The sequence below is a fragment of the Delphinus delphis genome, chromosome 8, assembly GCF_949987515.2.
Source record: "Delphinus delphis chromosome 8, mDelDel1.2, whole genome shotgun sequence".
NCBI lineage: Eukaryota > Metazoa > Chordata > Mammalia > Artiodactyla > Delphinidae > Delphinus > Delphinus delphis.
The window spans coordinates 101,502,515-101,530,444 of NC_082690.1; the positions used below are offsets into that span (position 1 = coordinate 101,502,515).

General features: G+C 51.0%; 3 protein-coding genes across 7 annotated transcripts; all 3 read left to right on the forward strand.

The window, feature by feature from the left end:
* The first annotated feature begins 6,237 nt into the window (after nucleotides 1-6,237).
* POLR2G (RNA polymerase II subunit G) lies at nucleotides 6,238-9,384 on the forward strand. 2 transcript variants are annotated; one of them, XM_060017469.1, is made up of 8 exons: nucleotides 6,238-6,395; nucleotides 6,529-6,638; nucleotides 7,612-7,771; nucleotides 8,356-8,406; nucleotides 8,512-8,577; nucleotides 8,682-8,753; nucleotides 8,937-8,970; nucleotides 9,164-9,384. In XM_060017469.1, exons 1-8 carry the CDS (start codon nucleotides 6,384-6,386, stop codon nucleotides 9,175-9,177), a joined length of 519 nt encoding a protein of 172 aa, XP_059873452.1. In that variant the 5' UTR covers nucleotides 6,238-6,383; the 3' UTR covers nucleotides 9,178-9,384. The 2 variants fall into 2 exon arrangements, with proteins under 2 accessions (XP_059873452.1, XP_059873454.1); XM_060017471.1 differs by lacking the exon at nucleotides 8,356-8,406.
* Nucleotides 9,385-13,540: 4,156 nt separating this feature from the next.
* On the forward strand, nucleotides 13,541-25,525 carry TAF6L (TATA-box binding protein associated factor 6 like). Of its 4 annotated transcripts, none has more exons than XM_060019065.2 (12): nucleotides 13,541-13,786; nucleotides 14,525-14,584; nucleotides 16,168-16,327; nucleotides 16,671-16,757; nucleotides 17,426-17,576; nucleotides 17,732-17,782; nucleotides 18,346-18,440; nucleotides 19,896-19,970; nucleotides 20,102-20,322; nucleotides 20,674-20,806; nucleotides 24,414-24,542; nucleotides 24,661-25,525. In XM_060019065.2, the coding sequence occupies exons 2-12, from the start codon at nucleotides 14,577-14,579 to the stop codon at nucleotides 25,429-25,431; spliced, it is 1,881 nt and encodes a 626-aa protein (XP_059875048.1). In that variant the 5' UTR covers nucleotides 13,541-13,786; nucleotides 14,525-14,576; the 3' UTR covers nucleotides 25,432-25,525. The 4 variants fall into 4 exon arrangements, with proteins under 4 accessions (XP_059875048.1, XP_059875050.1, XP_059875047.1 ...); XM_060019067.2 differs by lacking the exon at nucleotides 13,541-13,786 and adding an exon at nucleotides 13,819-13,990 and having other exon boundaries at nucleotides 14,525-14,641; XM_060019064.2 differs by lacking the exon at nucleotides 13,541-13,786 and adding an exon at nucleotides 13,819-13,990.
* TMEM179B (transmembrane protein 179B) lies at nucleotides 25,454-27,925 on the forward strand. Its single transcript, XM_060019074.2, has 5 exons — nucleotides 25,454-25,656; nucleotides 26,527-26,714; nucleotides 26,802-26,933; nucleotides 27,102-27,180; nucleotides 27,428-27,925. The coding sequence occupies exons 1-5, from the start codon at nucleotides 25,561-25,563 to the stop codon at nucleotides 27,587-27,589; spliced, it is 657 nt and encodes a 218-aa protein (XP_059875057.1). The 5' UTR covers nucleotides 25,454-25,560; the 3' UTR covers nucleotides 27,590-27,925.
* Nucleotides 27,926-27,930: the final 5 nt, after the last annotated feature.

Here is a 27,930-nt window from a genome sequence, read left to right on the forward strand (position 1 = left end):
AATGAAGATGAATCTGAGATTGGGCACAAAGACTGTGTGCTTGACACACTCTGGGGTTGCTAAACATACTGGACCTAGGTTTTTAAGATTATAGTTATTTGGGGAATTCCCTGGCGGTCCGGTGGTTAGGACTCCATGCTTCCACTACAGAGGACACAGGTTCCATCCCTGGTCGCGGAACTAAGATCCTATATGCCATGCGGCACAGCCAAAAAAAAAAAAAAAAAAAGATAACATTTATTTTAACCTCTGTATAAATCCCTTTGGTCAACACAGACTAGTGGCCACTGTGGCTTAATAAGCCTAGTGTGTGCTAGGTTTTAGCCTCTCTCACACCCAGGCGCACCATTAAGCAGGGCACAACTTGTTGGTTTTGCTTCTCAAAACTGGAATATAGGGCTTCCCTGGTGGCGCAGTGGTTGAGAGTCTGCCTGCCGATGCAGGGGACACGGGTTCATGCCCCGGTCTGGGAAGATCCCACATGCCGCAGAGCGGCTAGGCCTGTGAGCCATGGCCGCTGAGTCTGTGCGTCCGGAGCCTGTGCTCCGCAACGGGAGAGGCCACAACAGTGAGAGGCCCGCGTACCGCAAAAAAAAAAAAAAAAAAAAAAAAAAAAAAAAACTGGAATATACAGGGCTTCCCTGGTGGTGCAGTGGTTGAGAATCTGCCTGCCAGTGCAGGGGACACGGGTTCGAGCCCTGGTCTGGGAAGATCCCACATGCCGCGGAGCAACTGGGTCCGTGAGCCACAACTACTGAGCCTGTGCGTCTGGAGCCTGTGCTCTGCAACAAGAGAGGCCGCGATAGTGAGAGGCCCGTGCACCGCGATGAAGAGGGGCCCCCGCTTGCCACAACTAGAGAAAGCCCTCGCACAGAAACGAAGACCCAACACAGTCATAAATTAAAAAAAAAAAAAGTGTCTTCAATTTAAACAAGTCTTCTCATTAAAAAAAAAAAAAAAAAAAAAAACAGAACAAAACAAACAAAAAAACTGGAATATACATACCCCCACCCTGGGGTACACAGAGCTACAGGGTGCCAGGAAACATCTTTCAAGAGCACCATTCAGTCAGATTTTTTTGATAGAAGTTTTTATCTGGGGAATAGGCATATTAAACTGGCATAGATAGACTATGGCACGTGAAAAAAAAAGTATGTAAATTTTAAAGCTAAAACAAAAGAAATTTCATACTTATTGCAGTAACTTTCCCCCAAGAAAAGAGGTTGAAAAGCTTTCTTCTATGCGTTTTTGTATTAGTAGAAATTAGAAAAATACCTACCGTATATTTAGTAGTTGTTAACTGCTAGCAATGTGCTAAACATATGATCTCTAATTCCATTATAGCCTTTCTTATCCCCATTAGACAGAAGAAGAGACTGAGGTTCTTGTGAGTCTTGGTTAAGTAACCTGGCCAAGGTCACAAAGCTAATAAAAGGCAGAGCTGAAATTGAATCTAGGTCTACCTATCTTCAAAGTCACACCCTTAACCACTTTGTAGATTTGTCTTCCTGGAGTGTCCCCCAGGTGGTCCTCAGGGTTGTTGTATCCATGGCCAGAGGATTCAGACTCAACTGGGGGCAGGATTATCCTAGCTGTTGGATGAACTGGTGGCACAGAAGCAGGAACCTAGAACCAGCGAGAGGGGCAGCTAGGATGGATGATCCTTCCTCAGAGTTGCCCTCCAGGGGCTGGACCTGCTGCTTGTATATAAATCTTTGGGAGACAAGTGACAGACATCATCACAAGGGCTCCTCTCTACTACTCTGTAGGTTGGTAAGACCTATCCTTGCGGCAGATTGTGTTCTCCAAAGTGGCCTTAACAAGATCTTCCCTCCCACATGCTCCTTTTACAATATGACATTGATGCTCCTTCCATCCGGTAAGTTCTCTCACCTTGAGTCCGGGAGAGATTGTGACCCTCAGAGAGATGTGATGCTGTATGACTTCTGAGGCTAAGTCATAAAAAGGGATAGAATTTCCGCCTGGTCCTCTTGGGATGCTTGCTCTTAGGACCCAGCCACCATGCTGTGAAGAACCCAGGCCACTCGAAGAGGGCACCTGTAAGTGTTTCAGCTAGAGCCACACCCAGGCTTCCAGCTAACAGCCAGCTTCAATTTGCCAGCCATGTGATTGAACCATCTCAGAAGCGGATCCTCTAGGGCTTCCCTGGTGGCGCAGTGGTTGAGAGTCCGCCTGCCGATGCAGGGGACACGGGTTCGTGCCCCGGTCCGGGAGGATCCCACATGCCGCGGAGCGGCTGGGCCCGTGAGCCATGGCCGCTGGGCCTGCGCGTCCGGAGCCTGTGCTCCGGAACGGGAGAGGCCACAACAGTGAGAGGCCCGCGTACCGCAAAAAAAAAAGTAGACCCTCCAGTGCCCAGCTGAGCTGCCCAGCTGACTTTGCTTGAAGCAGGAGCACACCTTCCCCACTGAGTCTTTTGCTCCAACTGTAGATTATGAGATAAATAAATTACTGTGGTTGTTTTAAGCCACAAAGTTTTGGGGTGGTTTATTGTGCAACAAAAGTAAAGTAAAACAATCCTTCAGTAGACTTTCTTTGTACTCCGAATCTCAATTCAGCTGATTGTTCTCCATTGCTATTTTCTTTCTGTTCTAGCTTGTCTCTGATTCTGAAGCTTTGGAGGCAAAGAGATTAGGGCTTGGGGAGGATTTATCAGGGCCAAACCATGCCTGGGGAGCTTGAAGAGATCATAATAGATTCAATATGAGAATGAGGTTCAGTCAACCCATATTTGTTAAACTCCATTATTTGCCAAGCGCACTGTTAGGTGCTAGAGATTCGATCAGTGATGCAAATAGATCCCAAGCACCTGTTGTGTGCCAGGGGCTCTTCTAGGCATCTAGGAACACAACAGACAGGAATTCCTGCCCTTCTTGAGGGGAAACAGGCAATCTGCACATACATAAATTAATAAGGTAACGCTAAATAGGGCTAAGTTCTATGAAGAAAATAAAACAAAGCAATACAACAGGAGAGTGATTGGGTGTGGCTACTTGAGTCAGGGTAGTCATGGAAGGCCTCTTGGAAGTGGTGATATTGAGCTTATAACTGAAAAATGAGAAGGAGCTCCCCCATCCCCATCAGGTGAAAATCAGAGCCAATAGCGTTGTAGGCATAGGAAATAGCAAACGCATTGGTCTCAAGGTGGGAGAGGAGGCCAATGTGGCTGGAGTGGAGAAAGCAAGAGGAAGAGAGGCAGAAAATAGAGTTGGCTGAATCTGGCCCCTGCCTGGTTGGTCAGAGTGATGGTTTTATTCTAGTGCCCTGGGAAGCCATCAGGCCCTAAGTAGGGGATTGACATGATTTGAGGTGAGCTTTGAAAAGATCACTCTTGGCAAATAAGTTCATGAAAAGATGTTCAACGTCCTTAGTCATTAGGAGAATGAAAATTAAAACCACCATGAGATACCATCACACTTATTAGAATAGCAAACAAAGAAATAAACCCTGCTGACAGTACCAAGTGCTGGTGAGGATATCAGAGCAACTGGAACTCTTATACCTACATAGACAATTATATAACATGTACACCACACAGACACAGTAGGTGTAAATAACCTCAAGAGCATTGATAATAGTAAACTATGTTAAATAGGAAATGATGAGTTTTAAGTATTTATTGCTAATGATTCTGACTCTAATTACAATGTGTGTTTTTCCCCCCCACACTTCCAAGCAATTCTCAAACACCAGCTGGGTGTCCTATGATTTAACTCAATTCTGACACCATCGACACGGAGATAGCATCAGATTCCACAGGTTAAGGGCTCAGTCCTACAAGACTGCCTTCCACTTCAGATGGCAATAGTAAGTTCCGGTTGTCATCTGTCCATCTGACTGGCTATAGATTGAAGGTTCCAAAGACCACCCCCGCCCACCTCCTTAGGTTCAATTAATTTGCTAGAGTGGCTCACAGAACTCAAAGAAACATTTCACTTACTAGATTACCACTTTATTATAAAAGACCCTAACTCAGGAAGAACCACATAGAAAAGATGCCTAGGGTGTGGGATGGGGAAAGGGCGTGGAGCTTCCATGCTCTCTCTGAGCTCACCACTCTCCCCAGTTCTATACGTCTTCACAAACGCCAAGCTCTCTGAACCCCATCCTTTTGGGTTTTTATGGAGATTTTCACTACATAGGCAGGGTTGATTAGTTCATTAGCCAGGTCAAGGAGCTGACACTGAAAGTTCCAATCCTCCAGTCACTTGGTTGTTTCCCCTGGTTTAGGTGCTTTCCAAAAGTCATCTCATTAACATAAACTCGTGTGTGGTTGAAAGGGGTTTGTTATGAATATCAAGACACATTCATCATCTTATCACTTAGGCAATTCCAAGAGTTTAGGAGCTCTGTGACAGAAACGGGGGAAAAGACCAAATATATATATATATATATATATTTATTTATTTATTGTAAATCACAGTATCACAGTTTTGTTTTTTTCTAACTTTTTATTATGAACAATTTCAAACACACAAAAGTAGTAGGAAAAGTGTAAGAAACCACCGTTATCCATCATCTGGCTTCAACGATTATCAATATATTGCCAAACTTGTTTCATCTACACCTCTGCCTTTCTTTTTTAGTATAATTCATTTAATTGTAAGTTGACAATTAAATTATTGTTAACATTTTAAAAATATCTATTTATTTATTTTGGCTGCGCTGGTCTTTGCAGGATTTTTAGTTGCAGCATGCAGACTTAGTTGAGGCATGTGGGATCTAGTTCCCTTACCTGGGATCAAACCCGGACCCCCAGCATTGGAAGCGCAGAGTCTTACCCACTGGGCCACCAGGGAAGTCCCAAGACAATTAACTTTTTAATAATGGTTGTGTATACCCACTGGCTTGCAAAATTCCTGAAATATTAACAGCTGGCTTTTGTAGGGGGCTCCAGCACACCACTGTCAGCAGGTAAGGTTGCTTTTGCGGGGAGGCTGGCTTCGAAAAGAGGAAAGGAGGGAGTCGCGGCTGTTGAGGCTCTGCCCTCCGTCCCGCCATCTGCTTCCTTATGTGGTTGCAGGTGCAGGGGATCCCCAAGGAGTCTGAGCAGCTGACTGGTGACCTCAATCATTCTAGGAAATGGGCAGCGTCAATGGAAACTGGTGTGTGACGGCTCTAAGAAAGCATGAAGTCTCTGTTCTTGCAGGAGGGAAGGTCAGGATTTCTTACAACATACAAAAACTTAGGCAACAGGGAGTTTGCTCAAGGTCCCAGAGACTGTCTGGGCTTTAGAAACAGCTGCTCTTGCTGAGCCTTTATTATAGGTCCGCGTCTCATGGTGTTTCTGCCTTTCTTCCCATGGCCCTTTTATCAGTCAGGGTCCCAGCAGGGCACAGATTGCACGCTCACTCTGGTTAACTGAGGCGAGTTTAATAAAGGGACTATCTACAGAACTGCGAGCAGAGCTGAAGGAACAGACAAGGCTCACCAGTTCTCTAGGTCCTTGGGTGTAAGGGGGCGGACGAAGGGGCGAGAGGGCGTTGAGAGGAGCGCAGTGACTTGAGGTTCTCGTCACACCTGCAGGGGGCGCTACCTTCTGGACTCTGACTTTGCGGGTTTCATCTCTAAACTACCAGAGCCAGGCAATGAATGCCTGAATATGCAAGAGTCTTGGAGTCAGGCATCCTGAATTTGAATCCCGACCCTGAGTGACCTCAACCTTCTGAGCCTGGGACCTTCTTGTAAATGGGAGTAATAACAAAGCCTGCCTGGTGGGGTTGCTGTATGGATTAAATGAGATAAGAACAGCTACTTACTATACTTACTATGTGAAAGCAGTCTTCAGCTATTTGCTGAATGAATAGATTCTGCTAAAGCGCTTTATTTATGCCATCTCTCATTAATTAATTAATTATTATTATTATCATTATTTTTGCTGTACGCGGGCCTCTCACTGTTGTGGCCTCTCCCGTTGCGGAGCACAGGCTCCGGATGCGCAGGCTCAGCGGCCATGGCTCACGGGCCCAGCCGCTCCGCGGCACGTGGGATCCTCCCGGACCGGGGCACGAGCCCGCGTCCCCTGCATCGGCCGGCGGACTCTCAACCACTGCGCCACCAGGGAAGCCCAATTAGTTCCTTTTAAAAGGATTTACTGAGCATATAGTCTACGCCGGACACTGATAATTTGTGCGAGCCTGGCATTTCGACCACGGTTGGGCTGCACAGAGGGGAGGAGCTTCACGGATTCCCCGCCCACGACAACGAGACTCAATGGGGTCCGAGGAGGAGGCGAGTCCCTCCCACTTCTCCGGGGCAGTCCCGGAAGCGGGCTCGAGGTAGTTGCTGTGTTTCCGGTGGGTGTGGAGGCTCGCTGCCGTCGCTGCTGTAGGCCCGGCTGCTGTCCAGGCTCCTCCGGGACGATGTTCTATCACGTGAGCAGGGCACGGGGTGGCGGCGAGGGCAGGGTCGAGAGGAGGAGAGAAGCGGAGGACCGGGACTAGGGGCCGCTTCTTGCCTCACGTTCCTGCCGCTCCTAGCCTGGTCTCCATCCCCGTTTCCCCGCAGATCTCCCTGGAGCACGAGATCCTGCTGCACCCACGCTACTTCGGCCCCAACCTGCTCAACACGGTGAAGCAAAAGCTCTTCACCGAGGTGGAGGGGACCTGCACCGGCAAGTGAGTGTCGCGCCCTCCGTGCCGCCTAAGCAGTGAGCACACGTCTCCCTTTGCCTGCATCCCCTCCCCAACTCCCACACATCCTGAAAGGTTCAGCTACCTACCCTGGCGAGCCCTCTCACTCTCCCAGGAGCCCCAGGCAGTTAGATGCTTCCTGCTTTGGGTTCCCGCGATTCCCTCTGCGAAGCTGGATAACGGAGCTTCCTTCCTTCAGCCAAGATTGGTCATTCATTTACTCTGCAAACATTTCTAAAGCTCCAGCTGTGTGCCAGGCTCTGTGTCAGGCCCTGGGAACAATGCAGTGAAAAAGATAGAATGAGGTCCGCCCTTGTGGAGCTCAGTGTTTTTTGATTCTGCTGCTTTTCTCTGTCCCAGGGACCTGGCGTGGCACATCTTGGGCCTCACTAAAGGTTTGTTGAATTAATGAGTGAGCAGGAAAAAGCAGATTGAGAGTTAGGGGGAGGAAGGAAGAGGACTGAGACTTGACCATCTCTGGGCTCTGCACAGAGGAGCCTTGCACATGGTGATGTAAATGAGTGAGGATGAGCAGGGCTATAGAGTGCTTGGACCTCCAGCATCAGAGTAACTTTGGGTGTTCTTTGAACATACAGGTTCCTGAGCCTCAACTCATCCCTACAGCATCACGACTCTCTGGGGGGGAGGCCTGGGAATATGCATTTTAATAAGTTTCTCCCAGGTGATTCTGAGGCATCTCCAAGATTGAGGTCTCTTGGCTCAAGGACTGCAGCCCTTTTGGACATTTGTTGTGAAATTATGAGAGCAGCATTTGGCATTTTTAGATGCGGACCATTGTCCTGTCTCCTCTCTTGATTATTAAGCTCTGTGGGGCAGGGGTGCTATCTACTTCCCCTTTGTGCCGCCCCTTTACCCCCAGGCTCAGTGTCTCTTGTGGCAGATGGTTTTAGAGGCTTTTCCACACACAGTGCCTTTCTCCTTCTCATCCTCCTTGCAGGTATGGCTTTGTAATTGCTGTCACCACCATCGACAATATCGGTGCTGGTGTGATCCAGCCAGGCCGAGGCTTTGTCCTTTATCCAGTTAAGTACAAGGCCATTGTTTTCCGACCCTTTAAAGGGGAGGTCGTGGATGCCGTTGTCACTCAGGTCAACAAGGTAAGACCATCAGGGGAGGTAGTGGAAAGGTCCCTCCCTTAGAAGATCTGGGATGGATCCCAACTCGACTTGTTAATAACTCTGTGTCTTTGGCCACGACACTTCTTTGTGCTTCAAGCTTCCTCACCTGTCAAATGGTATGGTGATCTTGCTCTGCCTCACTCAGGGGTATGTAAGCCATTATTGATAGTCAAAACAATAGTAGCCTCCACTGATTGAGTAGTTCCTCTGGGACGGGTAGTGTGCAAAGCCTCACAGTGACTCTGTGAGGTGAGTGCTTTTATCCTCGTGCTTTTTTCTCCAGGCTGAAGCTTGGAGAAGTTGTCTACTGGCCAAGGTCATGTGGCCAACAGGTGTTCAAATCCCAAGTTCCGACAAGTTCTAGGCCTCAGCTGTTTACCACTACACTTCCATAACTTAAAACGAAAGCTTGAAAAAAAGAAAGAAATGAAAACAAATGCCAAACTTCAGAGTGGTTTCGAAACATGAAGAATATTATTGATATTAGGAACCAGATAAGGACAGGAAGCTTAGGAGACTTTGGGGGACAAAAGGAAAAGCAAGGTCACTCATTTCCCTTCTAGGTTGGACTCTTCACAGAAATTGGGCCCATGTCCTGCTTCATTTCTCGACATGTAAGTCTAGGCACACTGGGTGGGTCTAAGGAGGAGACAGGTATCGTGAGCATCTATTGAAGCATCCTTTTAAAGTACTCTTACCCAGTTTCACCTTCCTTTCAGTCCATCCCGTCAGAGATGGAGTTTGATCCTAACTCCAACCCACCATGTTACAAGACAATGGATGAGGTAAGTGGGAAGGAAGAAGTCAGTGAGAGGGACAAGAGCATGAGCCACTCCGAGGGAGAGTCCTGGCCTGGGGTTGTCTGAATGTACTGTTCCCTCCTCCCCAGGACATTGTGATTCAGCAGGACGATGAGATCCGCTTGAAGATTGTGGGGACCCGTGTGGACAAGAATGACATTGTGAGTCTCTTGCCTGCCTCTACCAGGCAGCGCTGATGATTTCTGCCTCCCCAGAGTTCCTGGGGGGGTTGTGCTCTTCTGCTTGGAAGAAGAAGTGGGTGGGCAGAAGGCCTGAGACTGCGGGTTAGAGCATAGCTCTGTGCTTGCCCTGGCTTCATTTGCTTTTTACCTTTCCTTCTGCAGTTTGCTATCGGCTCCCTGATGGATGATTACTTGGGTGAGTGTCAGGGTCATTGCCTGGAGGAGGGGTTTGTGGGATATGGGATTTAATGCCTGAACCACAGATGACAGAAACTCTCCTGTTGTCTGCTTGGAAGACCGAGGACACGTGCCTCTCGGGATGGGAAGTCGATGTTTAGGGCTGCCCCAAGCTCTGGGTCTAACCAATGTGCTTTTCCTGTTCTCGGCAGGGCTTGTGAGCTGAGTACCGTGACCTCCTACCTTGTTTGGTCCTTATCCAGGAGGTGTGACTGTCACACTTCCCGTGTTGTCCAGAGGCCCAGTCTGGCTGCTGTGGAGGAGGCAAGGAAGGTTTCTTGTCCTCAGAAGACATCTGGCTCTTCTTGTGGCTTAGCAGCCACTCCCAGATTTCTGACTGTGTGTTCTAACCATAAAAGGTTCTTGATTCTCATGGAAGTGTCATCTCCTTCTTTCTTTGGTAAGAACAAGTCTGGTTTTTTTTTCGGCCACGCTGCGCGGCATGTGCGATCTTAGTTGCCTGACCAGGGATTGAACCTGCGCCCCTTGTAGTGGATGCGCAGAGTCTTAACCGCTGGACCGCCAGGGAAGACCCAGAACAACTCTTTTTTTAAAAAGGCTGGAGGACCAGATGCTTGCTAGCCCCTCTTTTCTTGGCCTGATGCCTTAACTAGCTTCACCCACCAGGGGATCTGACTAACCCTTTTGCCAAGGTCTGAAGTTGACCTCACTAAAGGGAAGGCGCTAGTGTTGGGTCTTTGGCTTCCAGCAAATGATACTATCATTAGAGCCGCTCTAAGCCCCAGTCTGTTTATTTATTTATTTATTTATGGCTGTGTTGGGTCTTCGTTGCTGCGTGCAGGCTTTCTCTGGTTGCAGAGAACAGAGGCTACTCTTCATTGCGGTGCATGGGCTTCTCATTGCGGTGGCTTCTCTTGTTGTGGAGCACGGGCTCTAGGCGCGCAGGCTTCAGTAGTTGTGGTTTGTGGGCTCTAGAGCGCAGGCTCAGTAGTTGTGGTACACGGGCTTAGTTGCTCTGCAGCATGTGGGATCTTCCCAGACCAGAGCTCGAACCCGTGTCCCCTGCACTGGCAGGCGGATTCGTAACCACTGTGCTACCAGAGAAGTCCTAAGCCCCAGTCTAGTTTCAGAGTATTTGCCCTTTCCCCAGCCTTAAAAATAACCAGGAGTATAGCTGAGGAGAGGGAAGAGGAGACAGCAGGTAGGAAGAGGTGAATAACAGGACAGTAATGATACAGATTGTGGGGTCCCAGCCCTTCTTAGGATGGGCACATAAACTACAGCCTTTATTTGCTTATCAATTATTAAACTAAACTGAACTGAAGATATGAAAGGGCTCATAATCTCCTTAGGGTAACACAACAGAAATACACGAAATAAGATGAAGCAGACATGCTACCGTCCCTCACACTGTCTTTGCAGTACTATTTGTCTGCCTTGGAATGCCTTTTCCCAACCTACCTGCTTGCTGCCTAGGAATCTATCAAATCTCAATTTTTTTTTTTTTTTTTTAAAGCTTTCCTTGACTTCCTTGGGAAACAGAGTTGTGTCGTAGAAAGCACAGTATTTGGGTTGATACAGAGCTGGGTTGCAGTCCTAGCTGGGTGACCTTATGTTTCCTCATTGTAAAATGATCATATAACCCTCTTTGGATGGTTGCTGCTAGTATCAGAGATTGTATGTGCAAGTGGCTGGCACAGAGCCTGGCCCATGATAGGTACTCAACGGTTAATTATAATTATTGTTATATGGTGCATACAAAGCCGTGATTATCACCTGGGGTGATCTTGGCCCCCAGGGGACATTTGGCAATGACATTTTTTGTTGTCACAACTGGGTGGGGATGCGACTGCCTTCTAGTGAGTAGAGGCCAGGCAGGCTGCTAATATCCTACGATGTATAGGACAGCCACCCCACAACAAAGAATTATCTGGCCCCAAATGTCAACCGTGCCAAGGTCCAGACCTGTTATGAAACATCCAGAATACTGCCTTTAACCTGGTAAGGAAAAGGCATTTGAATGTGTTTCCCTTCCCCTCGCCTCACCACTCCTGGACAGAGGTAGGCTCTTCCATTCATACCTCTCTAGTATGTCATAAAACACATTATTTCCTTATTGTCTCCCTTTCCATTTTTTTATTACATAAAATTTCAGTTATTTTATTGAGATAATTATAGATTCATATGCATCCCTTTGATTTTTGTATCTCCAGTTCTCAGCACTCTGCCAGTTTTCCCAAGTGTGTTGAACCCAGGAAAGTTTCTGTGCTGGATTTGCAATGAATTTTGCCACGGAAACAATGTTCAAGTTGTGAAACCACTTCCCAACACTGAGTTGATTACAGAGTTGATTTCATAGGTTGCAGGGATTTTGCCTAGTTAGGCCCTAAACATGTGTCTCACTGAGAGTAAAGTTCTTCCCAAGTTCTCAAATGGAATCATGCATCTGTAAATTGTGTTGGGGATGCCCCAGTAGTAAAACCAGGCCAGAAGGAAGAGACTGATGGACAGAGAAGCAGCTCATGGAACTGCTGGTGAGGATGTGGGGTGTGGCACTGAGAAGGCTGACACTGGATAGGGAAGCGAGTAAGTGGGGATGGCCTGGAGATAGTCCTGGACTCTTCTGATCTTTTAAGGTTTGGTACTAGGGGAGTCTGGAAGTTACAGCCTCTTTTTTTTTGGCCATGCAGCTTTGGGATCTTAGTTCCCTGACCAGGGATTTAACCCAGACCCTCAGCAGTGAAAGCACAGAGTCTTAACCACTGGACCACCAGGGAATTCCCAGGAAGTTACAGCCTCTTAAAGAGGTCACAGGCTTAATAGTGACAGGAGTATGTGCCTGGTAACATGTTAAATCCTTTACACACATTATTGAATTTTCACAACAGTTCCATGTAACATTCTGTCACCCCACTTGACAGATGATAAAACAGGTCAGAGGGATGAACTAAACATGCCTAAGATCACACAACTAGTGGAGCTGTTATTTAAAAAAATTTTTTTAATCATCTAACTCTAAAACCATCATAGCTTTTCTTGCCAGGCATTGGTGGCTGGGGAGTTTGTGGGAGCCACCTTTCTCCCATCTATGGCCATGTGAGTCTCATTACTGCTTTGACTCAAGCTGGAGGCAGATCAGCCCCAGACAGCTTGCATGCAGCTTTACTGCATCCTACAGGCCTGCAGGCCATCCTCTCTTCATTGTCTCACGCTGCCAAGGTTGCCAATGGCTGTCCCTACCAATAACACCTTTGCAAGGAGGTCTGCCAGCAGCCAGGAGATCTGAGCTGATCTCAGACTCAGAACCTCAGAGGAGCCCCCCCTATCCTTCATGCATAGGTGGGCAGACACTCCAGTGACCAAGCACAGTCCTGAAACTACTCCAAGTATCATTCTGAATATGACTGGAAGAGACTCAGCAGGGTCACAGTCCCCTTAGGTGGTGTTGCTGTGGCAACCCCAGTCCCATCCATCTGGCTTTCTCAGCTCTGGTCTCAGAGGATCTTCTTTTCTAGAGGCAGCAGCATCTAACCCTGAGAGGGAGGAAGGGCAAGGATGTATACATTCATGCTCCCCTACAGAAAGCTCCTTTCTATAATAGCCCATTGCAAATGGTCCCATCTTGGTTTTTTTTTTTTTTCTTTTTGCGGTACGCGGACCTCTCACTGTTGTGGCCTCTCCCGTTGCGGAGCGCAGGCTCCGGACGCGCAGGCTCAGCGGATGGCTCACAGGCCCAGCCGCTCCACGGCATGTGGGATCTTCCCGGACCGGGGCACGAACCCGCGTCCCCTGCATCGGCAGGCGGACTCCCAACCACTGCGCCACCAGGGAAGCCCTAAATGGTCCCATCTTGGATGAACATAAAGGAATTAAATCACTGTCTGCCCCGTGATGTGTGAGTGAAAATTCAACTACCAACTGTCAATCTACATTTTATCTCATTTAATCTACAATAACCCTGTGAGGTGGGTATTATCACTCCATTTTGTAGATGGGGGAAATGCGCTTAAGTAGTTTGCTCAAAAGCACTATCAGAGTTTGAACCCGTGTCGGTCTGACTCACTAAGCCCACTGCTTCTCAATTGAGAACTGTCCAAGTTCGGGAAAGCGTGTACGTGTAAAACGGTCAAGGAAGTGTGCAAGGTAGGTGAGGGCTTATATTTGGCTTATTGGACAGAAATGGGGAGGATACGAGGTAGGGTGCCCGAATGGGTAGAGCCCTGGTGTCTAGAGCTTGCACGGGTGTGTTTGGCCCAGTCAGAAGACCCTTTTGCCGGCAGAGAATACCTACTGAGAGCCCAACCTTCGGGAAGGGGAAGTGGCAGGTGATGTGGGAGAGGTAAGCTGATCCCCACCAAGCGGGCAGCAAAACTAACGCAGACGCCGAAGTCTATAAAGCATCAATGCATTCGTGTAAATGCAAGTGCTCGGCAACTCAGGAGTAGACAAGGGAATGCGGACGCTTTCCTCGAGAACATGGTTATTAAAACGTACACCGAACCAAACCCACCCCGCAAAGCTCCCAAGAGCTGTTGCTTTAAGAAGAGCGAGTCTTCAGCATCACGTGACCTCTGGCGCCCTGAGCCTTTTACAGCCCCATCACAGTGGCCAATCGGGTAGCGGGAAGTCTTTTGGTGGGCGGGAACTCCTCAAGGTGCTCGTCGATTGGCTGTGTTTGTAGAGGGCGGAGCCTGAGCGCCGAGAGAGGGAATTAGTGCGAGCTGAGTGAGTGGGCGCCAGCGCCGCCGCCACCACCGTCACTGTCACAGCTACCGCCGTCCCGGTAACCGCCTTCGCCGTGCCGGAGCCCTCAGGTGAGCAGGCCCTCGAAGGCCCGTCCTGCTGTGGACCGCGCGCTCGCCGGCCTGGGAGCCAGCTCCGCTGGGGGCCCGCCCCCTTCGCTGACCACGTGACCCAAGTTCTGTAACCTCTGACCTCCTCCTCCGTACCGCACCACCTCTAGATCTGGCGTGAAGCGAGGCTGGGTGGGAGGATTCGCATCACGGAGACCGGTAGAGGTCAGTTCTCGCGCCTTGTTAACAGTATGGCTAGTGGCTGAGGATGTGGAGGAGAGGAGGTTGAAGAGCGGGAGACCTTGGTCGGAGCCCGGACTTTGTGGATTGTAATGTGGGCTCGTAACAGGGAAAACCCCTCGGCGCCTTCCGTGTGGGCAGGACTTCGTGCTCCCATTTTACAGGTGGAGAAAGAAGCTTAACAATTATCCATTGGCGGGTTTCCAACGCCTAGTTTCCTGGCTGGGAATCCAGGCCTTGTTTCCCACACAGCCCGTCGCTCCTCATGATTAGAACGATAGTTGAGTTCTTGCTCCCTACCCAGGTAGTGCTCGCCGGATGATTTTGGGAAAGTCATTTAACATTTAACCTCTTTGAGCTTTGATTTCCTTGGTTGTGAAATAGACATGATACTTACAGAATCCCTATCGCATTGTTAATGTGGACAGAATGAGGCGGAAGCCATGGAAAGCACTTAGCTCGGTGCCTCGGGCATAGCATGTGTTTAGAAAAATCGCTTTTCTTTATTCGTTTTTTCAGCAAGTGTTTATTGAGGGCGTGTTATGTGCAGACGCAGTGCCTGACGCGGGGGATGCAAAGGTGAGCAAAAAGGCATGATGATCCTTGCTGGCATGGAGCTTACAATCTAGTGGGGAGGTAGGTGTTAATCGGAAAGTTACACAAGTGTATAATTACAAACTGTCAACTGCTTTGGGAGGTAAAGTACAGGCCCATGGTGGGGGTTTGAGAAGAGTTCCCTGAGCAAGTGACATTTCAGACTGACATCTGAAGGAGCGACTAGGAGCTCAGTGGACAAAGGGATTGGGGGTGGAGGAGGAGAGTGTTTCAAGTCCAGGAAACAGTGTATGAGTGTCCTGAAATAAGGTGTTTTTGAGGAAATGGAAAGAGGCCACGGGTATGCAGAACACGAGAGAGTGGAAAGAGGTGTTTGCAGATGTAGTCACACATGCAGGGCCTTGGAGCCATGGCACAGGTTAGTGTTTTATTCCAAAGGCAATGAGGAGCCATTGGGAGAAATGCTGCAGGGAGACCAGGTAGGGCGCCCACTGGATTTAGGGACCTGGAGGTCACTGGTGACCCACTGAGCCTTGTCAGAGAGGAGTGGTGGGGCAGTGCCTGGGTGGGTCACCTTGAAGCTGGGTGGGCGTCGCTGCCCATGGTGCTGATGCCTCACTTTGGTCCGTGAGGGCCAACCTTCTAATTGTGGGCTGTGCTGTTTTCGTGCCTTCTTATTCTGCCATATCCTGTGAACGGAAGAGCAGGTTTCTGCTTTTAGGGCTCGTAGCCAAACTGGGGAAGACCAGACACATGGGCAGAAAGCCCAGCTACTAAAAACCTGACAGCCCCAGGTGGCACATGGGGCAGGAAGACCTCAAAGGACAGGCTGCTTCTGCCTTAGGAAAGAAAGAGGAGGGTGTGGGGGCTTGGAGTAAGGTGGGGGACAGACCAGCCCAAGCCCTGGCAGTGGGGTGCAAGGCAGGTTGGAAGACACGAGGCGGCCTTACTGGGGGGACGGGTCAGCTTGATCAGCTGTGGGGATTTGGGACGAAACACAGTATGCTGAGCCAGGGAGCTGGGACTTTCCTTTTAGGAGTGGTGGAGAAGTATTGAAGACTTTTGAGCAAGGGACTATGGGGGTAAAAGTAGTCTTTTCATCAGTGTTTAGTCCGTAGCGATTGTAGCAAGGATCAGAAGGAAGAAGGCATGAAGTTTTTGTTTATTATTAGTGATCGTAACATTTTCCATTTGTGTAGCGTTCTAGACCCTGAGTTTCTCCTACCTCATTTCCTTTCATCCTCACCTCAGCCCTGTGAGTTACGGAGGGCAGGGATTATTGCCACTATCTTCCCGGGGCTCAGACTGATGAGGGTCTCAGCGGGTTCACACCGGAGGTGGTAGAGCAGGGCTGGGACCCAGTTCTGTGCAACCCAAGGCCAGGCAGTTTCTCAGGTGGCCCTGTTGTCTGCCCTCTGATCCAGCTCAAGTCCGTTTCTTGCTCTGAGCCTCAGGTTTCCTCACGTGGACACTCAGAGCCATCGTGACTCCTTGTTCAGGGATTCTGGAGCAAAGAGCAGCAAGACTGGTTTCGAGGGCCTTGAGTCCGGCTCACAGGCTCTGAGGGAGCCTGGGCTGGCCTTTCACATCTCCCTCCCCACTCCCAGTTCCATCGGGGCCATGTCGGAGCGAGAAGAGCGGCGGTTCGTGGAGATCCCTCGGGAGTCCGTCCGGCTCATGGCAGAGAGCACAGGCCTGGAGCTGAGTGATGAGGTGACGGCCCTGCTCGCAGAGGACGTGTGCTACCGTCTCAGAGAGGCCACCCAGGTACACTTCCCCTCTCCTTGTCCCTCCCTTTGACTACCCCCTCCCCCAGGGGTTTATTCAGCAAGTATATGTCAGGCACCTACTCCCTGCTCAGAGGGAGTGCAGTGGAGGCGGTCCCCGCCCTCTCCAGAGCCCGCTTCCAGCCCACTGGGCTTCCAGCGAACAAAGCGCTTGCTGGGCGTCTTCTCGTGTGCTGCTCACCACATGCCTGCTGGGTGGGCCAGGCAGGTTCACAGTCACATCCTGCACATGAGAAACTGAGTCACAGGGAGGGGATGTGACGTTGGGAGTTGTTTGCCCCCTGTTTCCTGTCCCTTGATTGACTCTGTTCCTCCGCTCCCAGAATAGCTCTCAATTCATGAAACATACCAAACGGCGGAAGCTGACTGTCGAGGATTTCAACAGGGCCCTCAGATGGAGCAGTGTGGAGGTGAGTGGGGTGCCGGCTGCAGAAGGCTCGGTTGGCACGAGCCCTCCTGCACGCCCAGCTCGGGGCTGGCAGTGCAGCGAGATGTGAAGACCCAGTGCACACACGAGGGAAGGTCACAGCCACCACAGCACATGTGCTGGGCCCAGCCCCCAAGGGCCAGGAGTTCAGAGAGGGAGAGGCGGCCACGGAGACCAGGAGGTTAGGGAAGGTTTCTTGGAAGAGATGGAACTTGAGCTGAACCTGAAAGGGAGGCTGGGATTAGACTAAGTCACAAGGAAAAGAGGGCATTCTGGGTGAGGGAGGAGGCTGAGCCCAAGTGTAGGGGTTGGAATGTCCTGCACAGTTGTTCCAGGGCAGTGGGTCTAGGGAAGAAGAGGGGAGGGTTAGAAGAGAGGAGGGTTTTCAAAGTTGGGCAAGTGTGAGGTGGAGGACCAGCAGCCTGTGGGTGGGGTTCTGAGTCCCTGTGGATCCGTGAGGAGGGCCCACACGCTACTCCTTGACTCAACGAATACTGGATGCTCCAGCCAAGTTCCCAGTGAAGGGCCTGGATCCCCGGGCATCCCCCCTCTTCTCAGGACTCTGGACTTCCCGCAAACATAGGCTTCGTGCCCTGATTGGTAGAGCACCTCTTCCCTCCCTGGATTCAGCCCAGTCATCTCTTCACTCAGGCTGTGTGTGGTTATGGGTCCCAGGAGGCGCTGCCCCTGCGCCCTGCCAGGGAGGGTGAGCTCTACTTCCCCGAGGACCGAGAGGTGAACCTGGTGGAGCTGGCCCTGGCCACCAACATCCCCAAAGGCTGTGCCGAGACAGCTGTGAGAGGTGACCGCTGGGGTCATGCATGGGGTGGGGACAGGAGTTGGGTTGTCGGAGGAGTGGTGATGGGCTGGCTGGTGGATGGGGCGGAACTCAGAAGGGTGGGTGGTATTACAAGGGGCCGAACCCCAGGCTGACCCATCTCTCTGCTCTGGTTCTAGTTCATGTCTCCTACCTAGATGGCAAAGGGAACCTGGCCCCTCAAGGATCGGGTAAGGGGCAGTGTGGGGAATGGGCCCTCTGCCTGGACGTTCCTCCGTTAGGAGCTGAGGGTGGTGCCTCTACACCTCTGAGTCTTCACCTGACAAGAATTTTCCGTGCCTAAGGGGTGCCTGCCCTGAGTGGGCACTGCTCCCTGCCCAGAGACCTCAGAGTCGGAGATAGTGTCCCAGACTTAAGACCGATCATGATGCCATGTTGGGCGCTAGTACAGAAGTCTGGGCCGCTTGCTGGGGTCCCTGAGGTGTCACACTTCCAGGGTCTGCTGAATGGAGCTTCACAGCCTGAGGCTTATGACCTTGGGACTTGGGGACTAAGCAGGAGTCCGCCCAGCAGAGGACAGGTGGGAGGCAGCGTACAGAGCTGGGTGTGGAGAGCTTGCAAGGTCAGGGCTGCGCAGGCTGCTCAGAGGGGCTGGCAACGCTGTGCTCTGGGCGTCCTGTCGGAATGGGCTCCCTGTGGGATTGTGGGAATGGCGGTGGTTGTTGGGGGGAGGCGGGGAGGCTGGGAGAGGGCAGGGCTCCACCCTGACCACCTTCTGCCCACCCTCTGGCAGTGCCCAGTGCTGTGTCTTCATTGACTGATGACCTTCTCAAGTACTACCAGCAAGTGACTCGGGCTGTGCTGGGGGATGATCCACAGCTGATGAAGGTGAGCCGTGGGCCTGAACTGGGGCACAAAGTCCAACTTTCAAATCCTCATGGAATTCCTTCAGATGCCTCCTTCTGTCCTCTGAACACTGAGTGACTGATGTGGACAGAAGCTGCTCTTGGCGTGGTGCTCTGTGGCTGGCCCTCCGCCAGCGCTGGCTCCTCTTCCCACTCTAGTAGGAACCCTTGTTCCTTAGGGAATGGGCAGCTCAGCAGGGCCCTGTGGGGGGCTCAGGTGGTCAGCTCCCCACACCTTAATCCAGAGCCCACCCTTTGGGGCATCTGTTGACCTGGAGCCACATGGGGCATCCACATGGTAGCTTTCATTTGCCTGGACTCGAGAGGGAAAGGAGAAGAGGAAGTAGAGGGAGCCAGGTTAAGGTGCCTGGCCAGACCTCCTGCCAGCCCTGCTGCTTTAGCCTCTTGGGCTCCACAGGGCCCGCTGGACAGCGCCTGTGCCAGGCCTCTTCTGTCCAGAGTCAGACGAGGACCAGTTTGGTGGTCTGCTTGGCCATGTGGCCTCTCTCTGTTTGAGGGTTTTACATCTTCCATGTCTGGCTGCTGCTGTTGTTTCCCTTGCAAAGTTAGGACTGTTGTTACTATACTTCCTGCCTTAGAAACTTGGCTGCTGGTCCCCAGGCAACAGTGCAGTGGCTGGATGTGGGGCCTGGGAGCTGAGCTCCTTCCTCACTAGCTGCTGTCCGCTTTCACAGAACCTGAACTTAGGGTCTTTATCCAGAGGAGTTGGAAGGGCACAGGTGGTGGAGGTTCAGGGCTAAGATGGTTTTACTCATTTACCTACTCTCTTTTTTCTGCTTATCAAAGTAATACCAGGGGACTTCCCTGGTGGTCCAGTGGTTGAGAATCCGCCTTCCAATGCAGGGGACATGGGTTCGATACCTGGTCGGGGAACTAAGGTCCCACATGCCGCGGGGCAACTAAGCCTATGTGCTGCAACTACTGAGCTCGCACGCCACAGCTAGGGAGGAGCTGTTATGCCACAACTAAGACCCAATGCAGCCAAAAAAAAAAAAGTAATACCAGCATATGTTTATAATAGAAGTACTGTAATATAAAATCACACAAAGTAGAAAGTGCAATTCTGTAGAATCTCCCACTCACCCTTTTTGTTTGTATGTGTAAACTGTACATAGTTTACCGTCAACCAGTGGTAACTAAACGTCTGGGTTTAGAATAATTGCTTTACTCAGTTAAAAATATGTTGGACATTTAGGTTGTATTCAGTTTTTTATTATTACATTACAGACAGTGCTATCTGTATGTGGGTATGTGTGAGTGGGTTTCTTTTGTAGCGGGTTAAATTTGTAGAATTGCTGAGTCACAGAGTTTGAACGTTTAAAATTTTACTGCATAGGTGCTAAATTGTTCTTTAAAAAAAAATGTCAGTTTATACTTGGGGCTGGTGGACTGTGCAGTGTGGCCCCTTCCATTTCAGGTTGCCCTCCAGGACTTGCAGACCAACTCGAAGATTGCAGCGCTCCTGCCGTACTTTGTTTATGTGGTCAGTGGGGTAAGTGGGGTTTATGTGGTTTTGTGGGGAGGAGATGATGCAGCAGCCTCTAGGGCTCACGGCAGGTGCCACCAGAAGAGCAGGCTCTGGTGCGCCCTTGTGTCCCCTAAGCACCCCTCTCCTCCCAACAGGTGAAATCTGTAAGCCACGACCTGGAGCAGCTACACCGGCTCTTGCAAGTGGCACGGAGCCTAGTTCGGAACCCACACCTCTGCCTGGGGCCCTATGTCCGCTCCCTGGTAGGCAGTGTCCTCTACTGTGTCCTGGAGCCCCTGGCTGCCTCCATCAACCCGCTGAATGACCACTGGACCCTGCGGGATGGAGCTGCCCTCCTGCTCAGTCACATCTTCTGGTAGCTGCTGGGCCAGTGCTGATCAAAGGGCAGGACTGCTGCAGAGCTGAGTGGGTTGGAGTAGGAGATGGGGTGAAACTTCTGGCTTTAAGGCTCTATGTTGAGAGGTCGGGAGCCTCTTCCCTTCGATCTTCCAAGCTGGTGTGCCATGAACCCGGGGATTCTACAAATGGGTGACGAACGTGCCAGGGGTTTGGTCCATCAGCCCTGAGGTCCTGGGCCTCTCGGCCCAGACACCTCTTTCACTCACCCAAGCGTGCCATACAGGTGCTGTTTTCTCTGTGTGCTGGGACCTGAGTACAGCTGGGCAGTGCTGTGCCTCATTCCGCTGACTGAATGTTGCTCCCGCAGGACTCATGGGGACCTTGTAAGTGGCCTCTATCAGCAGATCCTGCTCTCCCTGCAGAAGGTCTTGGCAGATCCTGTGAGGCCTCTCTGCTCTCACTACGGGGCTGTGGTGGGGCTGCACGCCCTTGGCTGGAAGGTGAGGACCCTGGCTTTTCTCGCAGAGGTTTAAAAAAGACAGTTTTTTAAACCTGTAAGAGCTCCCATTTGTAGTTAGAAAGTCTTTCTTGTCCAAGAACCTGTCATCTCTCTCCATTTTTTTAGGTCTTTCACTGTCTTTCAGGATCCTTTCATAATTTTCCCTGAAGAGAACCTACAAATACTTTATTCAGTTTATTCCTAGATTCTTGCTTTTTTTTTTTTTTCTTTTTTTTTTTTGCGGTATGTGAGCCTCTCACTGCTGCGGCCTCTCCCGTTGCAGAGCACAGGCTCCGGACGCGCAGGCTCAGCGGCCGTGGCTCACGGGCCCAGCCGCTCCGCGGCATGTGGGATCTTCCCGGACTGGGGCACGAACCCGCGTCCCCTCTATCGGCAGGTGGACTCTCAACCACTGCGCCACCAGGGAAGCCCTCCTGCTATTTTTGATACTGTTGTAATGGTGTCTTCTTTTCATGGTATTAATTTCTTACTGGTGTATAGAAACACAATTGACTTGTGTATTGATTCAGCTACTTTATTAAACTATCATTTTTAACTGTGGATTATTCTGGGTTTTTAAGGTAGATCATATCGTGCAAATAATGACAGCTTTGTCTTTTTTAAACCTTATGCCTTTTTATTTATTTATTTATTTATTTATTTTTGTGGTACACGGGCCTCTCACTGTTGTGGCCTCTCCCGTTGCGGAGCACAGGCTCCAGACGCGCGGGCTCAGCGGCCATGGCTCACGGGCCTAGCCGCTCCGCGGCATGTGGGATCTTCCCGGACCGGGGCACGAACCCACGTCCCCTCCATCGGCAGGTGGACTCTCAACCACTGCGCCACCAGGGAAGCCTGCCTTTATTTTTTTTAATTCTCTCTTTTTTTTGCGGGGGTGGGGGGGGGCACACCACACGGCTTGTGGGATCTTAGTTTCCTGACCAGGGATCGAACCTGGGCCCTTGGCAGTGAAAGTGCGGAGTCCTAGCCACTGGGCCACCAGGGAATTCCCAAACCTAATGCCTTTAATTTCTTTTTATTATTTTATTGTTACGATCACTAATATCATTTTACATATGATGATAATGGGCATCCTTGTCTCATTTCCGATTTTAAAAACGGGTTAACAGTAACCTTTCCTATTTAGGCTGATGTTTTTTTTTTTTTTTTTTTTTTTTTTTAGGCTGATGTTTACTTCGTGTGTTTATAGATAGATACCTTCCTCAGGTTAAGGAAATTTTATTCTTAGTTTTATTATTACTTTATGTTAACTTTTATCAAACGCTCTTTCTGTATCTTTTGAATTGATCCTAAGGTTTTCCTGCTTTTATCTGTTAATGTGATTAATTGTATACATAGTGGTTTTTTGTTTTTTTTTTTTTTTGTCTGTATCACACAGCTTGTGGGATCTTAGTTCCCCAACCAGGGAATGAACCCCGGCCCCAGCAGTGAAAGCGCTGAGTCCTAACCACTGGATTGCCAGGGAATTCCCTATACAGATTTTCTAATAGTAAATCATCTTTACATTTCTAGGATAAACTCAATTTAGTCATGCTATAGTCTTTAAAAAAATGCAAAACTTTTATTGGAATATAATACATTTTTTATATACTGTTGGCTTTACTAAAATTTTATTATTTTAAAATTATTATTTACTTTGTTTGCATTGGGTCTTTGTTGCTGTGCATGGGCTTTCTCTAGTTGCGGTGAGCAGGGGCTACTCTTCGTTTTGGTGCGCGGTCTTCTCATTGCGGTGGCTTCTCTTGTTGTGGAGCACGGGCTCTAGGTGCATGGGCTTCAGTAGTTGTGGCACATGGGCTCAGTAGTTGTGGCTCATGGGCTCTGGAGCGCAGGCTCAGTAGTTGTGGCGCATGGGCTTAGTTGCTCCGCGGCATGTGGGATCTTCCTGGACCAGGGCTCGAACCCATGTCCCCTGCATTGGCAGGCGGGTTCTTAACCAGAGAAGCCCTTTACTAAAATTTAAAATGATTTATCTCTATGAGTGAAATCAATCATTAAGTTTCCTCAGGTACTGTCCTTACATGGTTTTAGTATCAGGGTTATACTGGCTTTATGGGATGAGGTAGGGAAGGAGTATTTATTTTTTATACTTTATATTTTAAAATTAAATTTTATTTTATTTTATTGAGACGCTCTTTTCCTTGAGTGTCTGTCGACTGTAAATTCTGGCATGGTGTTTTGTGGTTATATTTTTAACTACTATGGTTACAGAATTATTTGAGCTTTCATATATTTTTTTTAAAGATCTCTGTTTATTTCATTTATTTTTGGCTGCATCGGGTCTTAGTTGTGGCAGGCGGGATCTTTCGTTGCGGCGTGCGGGCTTCTCTCTACTTGTGGCACGCGGGTTCCAGAGCGCGTGGGCTCCGTAGTTTGCGGCACGTGGGCTCTAGTTGAGGCGCGCGAGCTCAGTAGTTGTGGCACAGAGGCTTAGTTGCCCCGCAGCATGTGGGATCTTAGTTCCCTGACCAGGGATCAAACCCGCATCCCCTGCATTGTAAGGCGGATTCTGTACCACTGGACCACAAGGGCAGTCCCAAGCTTTCATCTTTCTTTTTTTTTTTTTTTTTTTTTTTTGCGGTACGCGGGCCTCTCACTGTTGTGGCCTCTCCCGTTGCGGAGCAACAGGCTCCGGACGCGCAGGCTCAGCGGCCACGGCTCACGCACGCAGCCGATCCGCATGTGGGATCTTCCCGGACCGGGGCACAAACCCGTGTCCCCTGCATCGGCAGGCGGACTCTCAACCACTGCGCCACCAGGGAAGCCCGCTTTCATCTTTCTTGAATCAGCATTAAGTTTTATTTTTCTAGGAACTTGTTAATTTTATCAACATTTTCAAATTCTCAGTCTGTGGCTAACCAAAGAACTTATCCATATAAGCCTGTCACAAACGTCACCTGCTCTGTGAAGTCTTAATTGCTTTCCCCTAAATTAAACATAGGATTTAAAATTATATAATCAGAGTCCAGGTCTCTGATCAGTTTGTTTGTTTTTTGCGGTACGCGGGCCTCTCACTGTTGTGGCCTCTCCCGTTGCGGAGCACAGGCTCCGGACGCGCAGGCTCAGCGGCCATAGCTCACGGGCCCAGGCGCTCCGCAGCATGTGGGATCTTCCCGGACTGGGGCACGAACCCGCGTCCCCTGCATCGGCAGGCGGACTCTCAACCACTGCACCACCAGGGAAGCCCAGTTGTTTGTTTTTGCACAGGTGGTTTGAACTGAGTTCCAGGTTGCATTTATGCCAGGACATGATTGGCTGTATAGGGTAGCAGCTGGCCACTAAATTTCTCTGTTACCAGGGGGCATTACTTATACCCTCTTAGCCTTTGGCACATATGTCAGTGATAGTGGGGTCACTTTGTATTGGTTTTGTATGTCTTTGTACCCGATCTTTGTTCCCAGGGCTTAATTAATTAAGGCTTGGGCATCCAGGAGCTTCCAAACGGTGGCTGAATATGCCAAGCAGGGAATTTAGGATTGAGCCCTAAATTCAGTACCGGAGATAAAAGTAGATCTTTCAGGGGAAATGGTACTTGGGAGGCGATAAGCAAAAAAGAGGCACTCACTGCATTCTTCTCTCCCTTCCAGGCAGTAGAGCGAGTCCTGTACCCACACCTGTCCACTTACTGGACAAATTTGCAGGCTGTGCTAGATGATTATTCAGTATCGAATGCCCAGGTTAAAGCAGATGGGCACAAAGTCTATGGAGCCATTCTGGTGAGTGCCAGCCCCTTCCAGCCTCTCCTCCCTGCATGAGCACAGCAGCTCAGCGGGCCTACTTTGGAACACTTGATAGGCCCAGGTTCCTCCTATCCTAGTCCCCCTGCTCTTGCAGGTGGCCGTAGAACGACTGCTGAAGATGAAGGCCCAGGCAGCAGAGCCCAACAAGGGTGGGCCAGGCAGCAGGGGCTGCCGGCGCTCAGACGACCTGCCTTGGGACAGTCTTCTCCTGCAGGAGTCTCCCTCCGGGGGCAGCGCAGAGCCAGGCTTTGGGTCTGGTCTCCCGCTGCCGCCAGGAGGCGCGGGGCCGGAGGCTCCTTCCCCTTCGGTGACCCTGGCGGACATCTATCGGGAGCTCTACGCCTTCTTCGGTGACAGCTTGGCCACCCGCTTTGGCACGGGTCAGCCCGCGCCCACGGCCCCGCGGCCGCCTGGGGACAAGAAGGAGCCGGCGGCCGCCCCGGACTCGGTGCGGAAGATGCCGCAGCTGACCGCCAACGCCATGGTCAGCCCGCAGGGCGACGAGAGCCCCCGGGGCGGAGGACCCCCGTCGGCCTCTGCCCCCACCGCCTCTGAGAGCAGGCCGCTGCCGCGCGTGCACCGGGCGCGGGGGGCGCCCCGGCAGCAGGGCCCGGGCGCCGGCACCCGCGACGTCTTCCAGAAGAGCCGTTTCGCCCCGCGCGGTGCCCCTCACTTCCGTTTCATCATCGCCGGGCGGCAAGCAGGGAGGCGATGTCGCGGGCGCCTCTTCCAGACTGCCTTCCCCGCGCCGTACGGGCCCAGCCCGGCCTCCCGTTACGTGCAGAAGCTGCCCATGATCGGCCGCACCGGCCGCCCGGCCCGCCGCTGGGCGCTCTCGGACTACTCGCTGTACCTGCCGCTTTGAGGCGGCGCTGGCCTCTGTGAATAAATCCAGCGCCCGGAAGTGACGTCTCCGCGCTCGTGGGTCGCGCCGGATGAGGCGGGGCTTGGGCGGTTGGCTCCCACGGCGGCGCTTCCTGGTGGCGAGGGAGCCATGGCTCTCCCTTGGCTGCAGCGCGTCGAGCTCGTGTTCTTTGCTACCGCCTTCGTGTGCGGAGCCGTGGCGGCCGCGGCACTGACTCGGACCCAGGTGGGGCTGCGGGACGGGGCCGGGTAAGCGGGGGCGGGCAGGCCGATCCTGACACGGAGAGTCCGCTGCTGTCCGGGCCGGTGGGGGGTGGGGGGCGGGTTCTGGCGCGCTGCTCCTCTCAGCCGGTGGGCCGGGTGGGGCTGGTCGGCGGCGGAGTTGCATCGGCGGTAAACGCGCTCTGTCGATCTGTCCGCCCAGGTCATACTCGGGCCAAAGGAACGAGTCCTCAGGAGAGTCTTAACAGCATCAGATATAGCCCGGCCTGGTGACTCCCTCTGCATAACCTCACCCTGGCTGTGAAACAAGCTGGTCCAGGGCCCCCTAAATCAGACACTATTGTGCTAAGCTACTCCAAGAAATAAAGCTTAGTGTAGTGGAGATGATCAAACTACCAAATGGTTGCAACAGAATGTGTTAAATGGCAAAATAGTGATGTAGCAGAAGCCAAAAGTTTAGGCTGAGTGTTTATCGCAGTCAGGCAATCATGTTAATAAACAGGTTCATTTAATCCCTATAAGTAGGCGCTATTACGCCTGTTTTACAGGTCAGAAAACATCGGAGATAGCTGAAGGTCACACAGTTCTGGTTCTACTCTAGGATTTCTGCACGAGGGGAGACCAGAACTTGTGAGGCAACTCTGAAGCTCTTTGTATTTCATAACTACCGCCTATTTCCTGATCCTTCTGGCCACTCACTGCAGGTTTGATTTCCCCAGCGGACTCATTAATCTACTGGCCCAGAAACAGGAGCTGACAGTGCACAAATAACTCCCTAGAGCGGCCCTGGTCTAGATTATCCCCAACACCTGCCATGAGCCTGCATCCAGAGGCACCAGCCTGAAATCTAGGACTTAGCAGCTTCTTTCCACAGGGCTCCTTCAGGGGCAGCTGTCCCCTGTATGGTGTGGCTGCCCTGAATGGCTCCTCCCTGGCCTTGTCCCGACCCTCGGCCCCATCTCTCTGCTACTTTGTGGCTGGGGCCTCTGGCCTGCTGGCTCTCTACTGTCTCCTGCTTCTGCTCTTCTGGGTCTACAGCAGCTGCATCGAGGATTCCCACAGGTGACTGCCCACTCCGAGGGCCAGGGGCTGAGATGGGAGGAGTCCCACCTCAACCACAAGGTTTATTTATTCTCTCCCTCCTTATAGAGGCCCGATAGGGCTCCGCATTGCACTGGCCATCTCAGCTATAGCCATCTTCCTGGTCTTAGTGTCTGCCTGCATCCTTCGATTTGGCACCAGTTCCCTCTGCAAATCCATTATCTCCCTGAACATAACTAGGTAATGGGAGAGGGAGGGAAGCCTGGCTGGGGCTGACTACCTTCCCTCTGTAGAGGGGATCCTATACACCCCGTTTTATATCCCCATCAGTTCTCAAAGGGGCACTGGAGCACAAGGGTATTTAGGGTATGTCTCCCCTTTCTCACAACTGTCTCTTTGACCTCACAGCTGCTCTGATGCCCAGAAAACTCCATGGATACCCCCTGGAACCGCTCTGCAGTTTTACTCCAACCTACACAATGCTGAAGTGAGGTCCTGGGATATGAAAGACTGGGTGGAGATTGAGGGATACACAGATTCACATAATGAATCATATAACACAATCTGCAGTTGTAAGAGTGCTCACCAGTGTACTCTGAGCTTGGCCCACCAGTGAGGGGCTGAGAGGAGCTGAAGACTTGATGGCCTGACAGTGAACAGCTAAGAGTGGTGTGTGGGTGGAACTGGATTCGAGATGGGCCCACTCCTCACACTCCTGTTCCTGTCTCCCACAGACCTCTTCTTGGGTGAATCTGGTATTGTGGTGCGTGGTCTTGGTGCTCCAGGTCGTGCAGTGGAAGTCTGAAGCCACCCCATACCGGCCTCTGGAGAGGGGGGACCCTGTGTGGAGCTCTGAGACAGATGCTCTTGTTGGGCCTCGCCTTTCCCATTCCTGAAAACTAACCAAAGAGTACTCCTGCCGCCAGACTCCGTGCCCAAGTGCCTGCAGTCCTCTTGCCCCCACATGGCCCACACGGCTGGGAGCCTGAGTTTTCCCTCCAGGAGGGAAACATGATTAACAGACCCCCTCTTCCTACAGCTGTTTTTGTACCAAAGTATTATATTACTTTCTTTCTTCATCTCAGTACTGAGTTCTTGGTGTAAAGCACTGTAGGTAGGGTGGATGGGAGTAAGGAGTGAAGGCGAAACAGGCGTGGATCAAAACTTTGAGGTACTGACAGGTAGCTGCCCTTGGGATGACTGCTCCTTTATTTGCTGTTAATGAATTTTGGGCCTC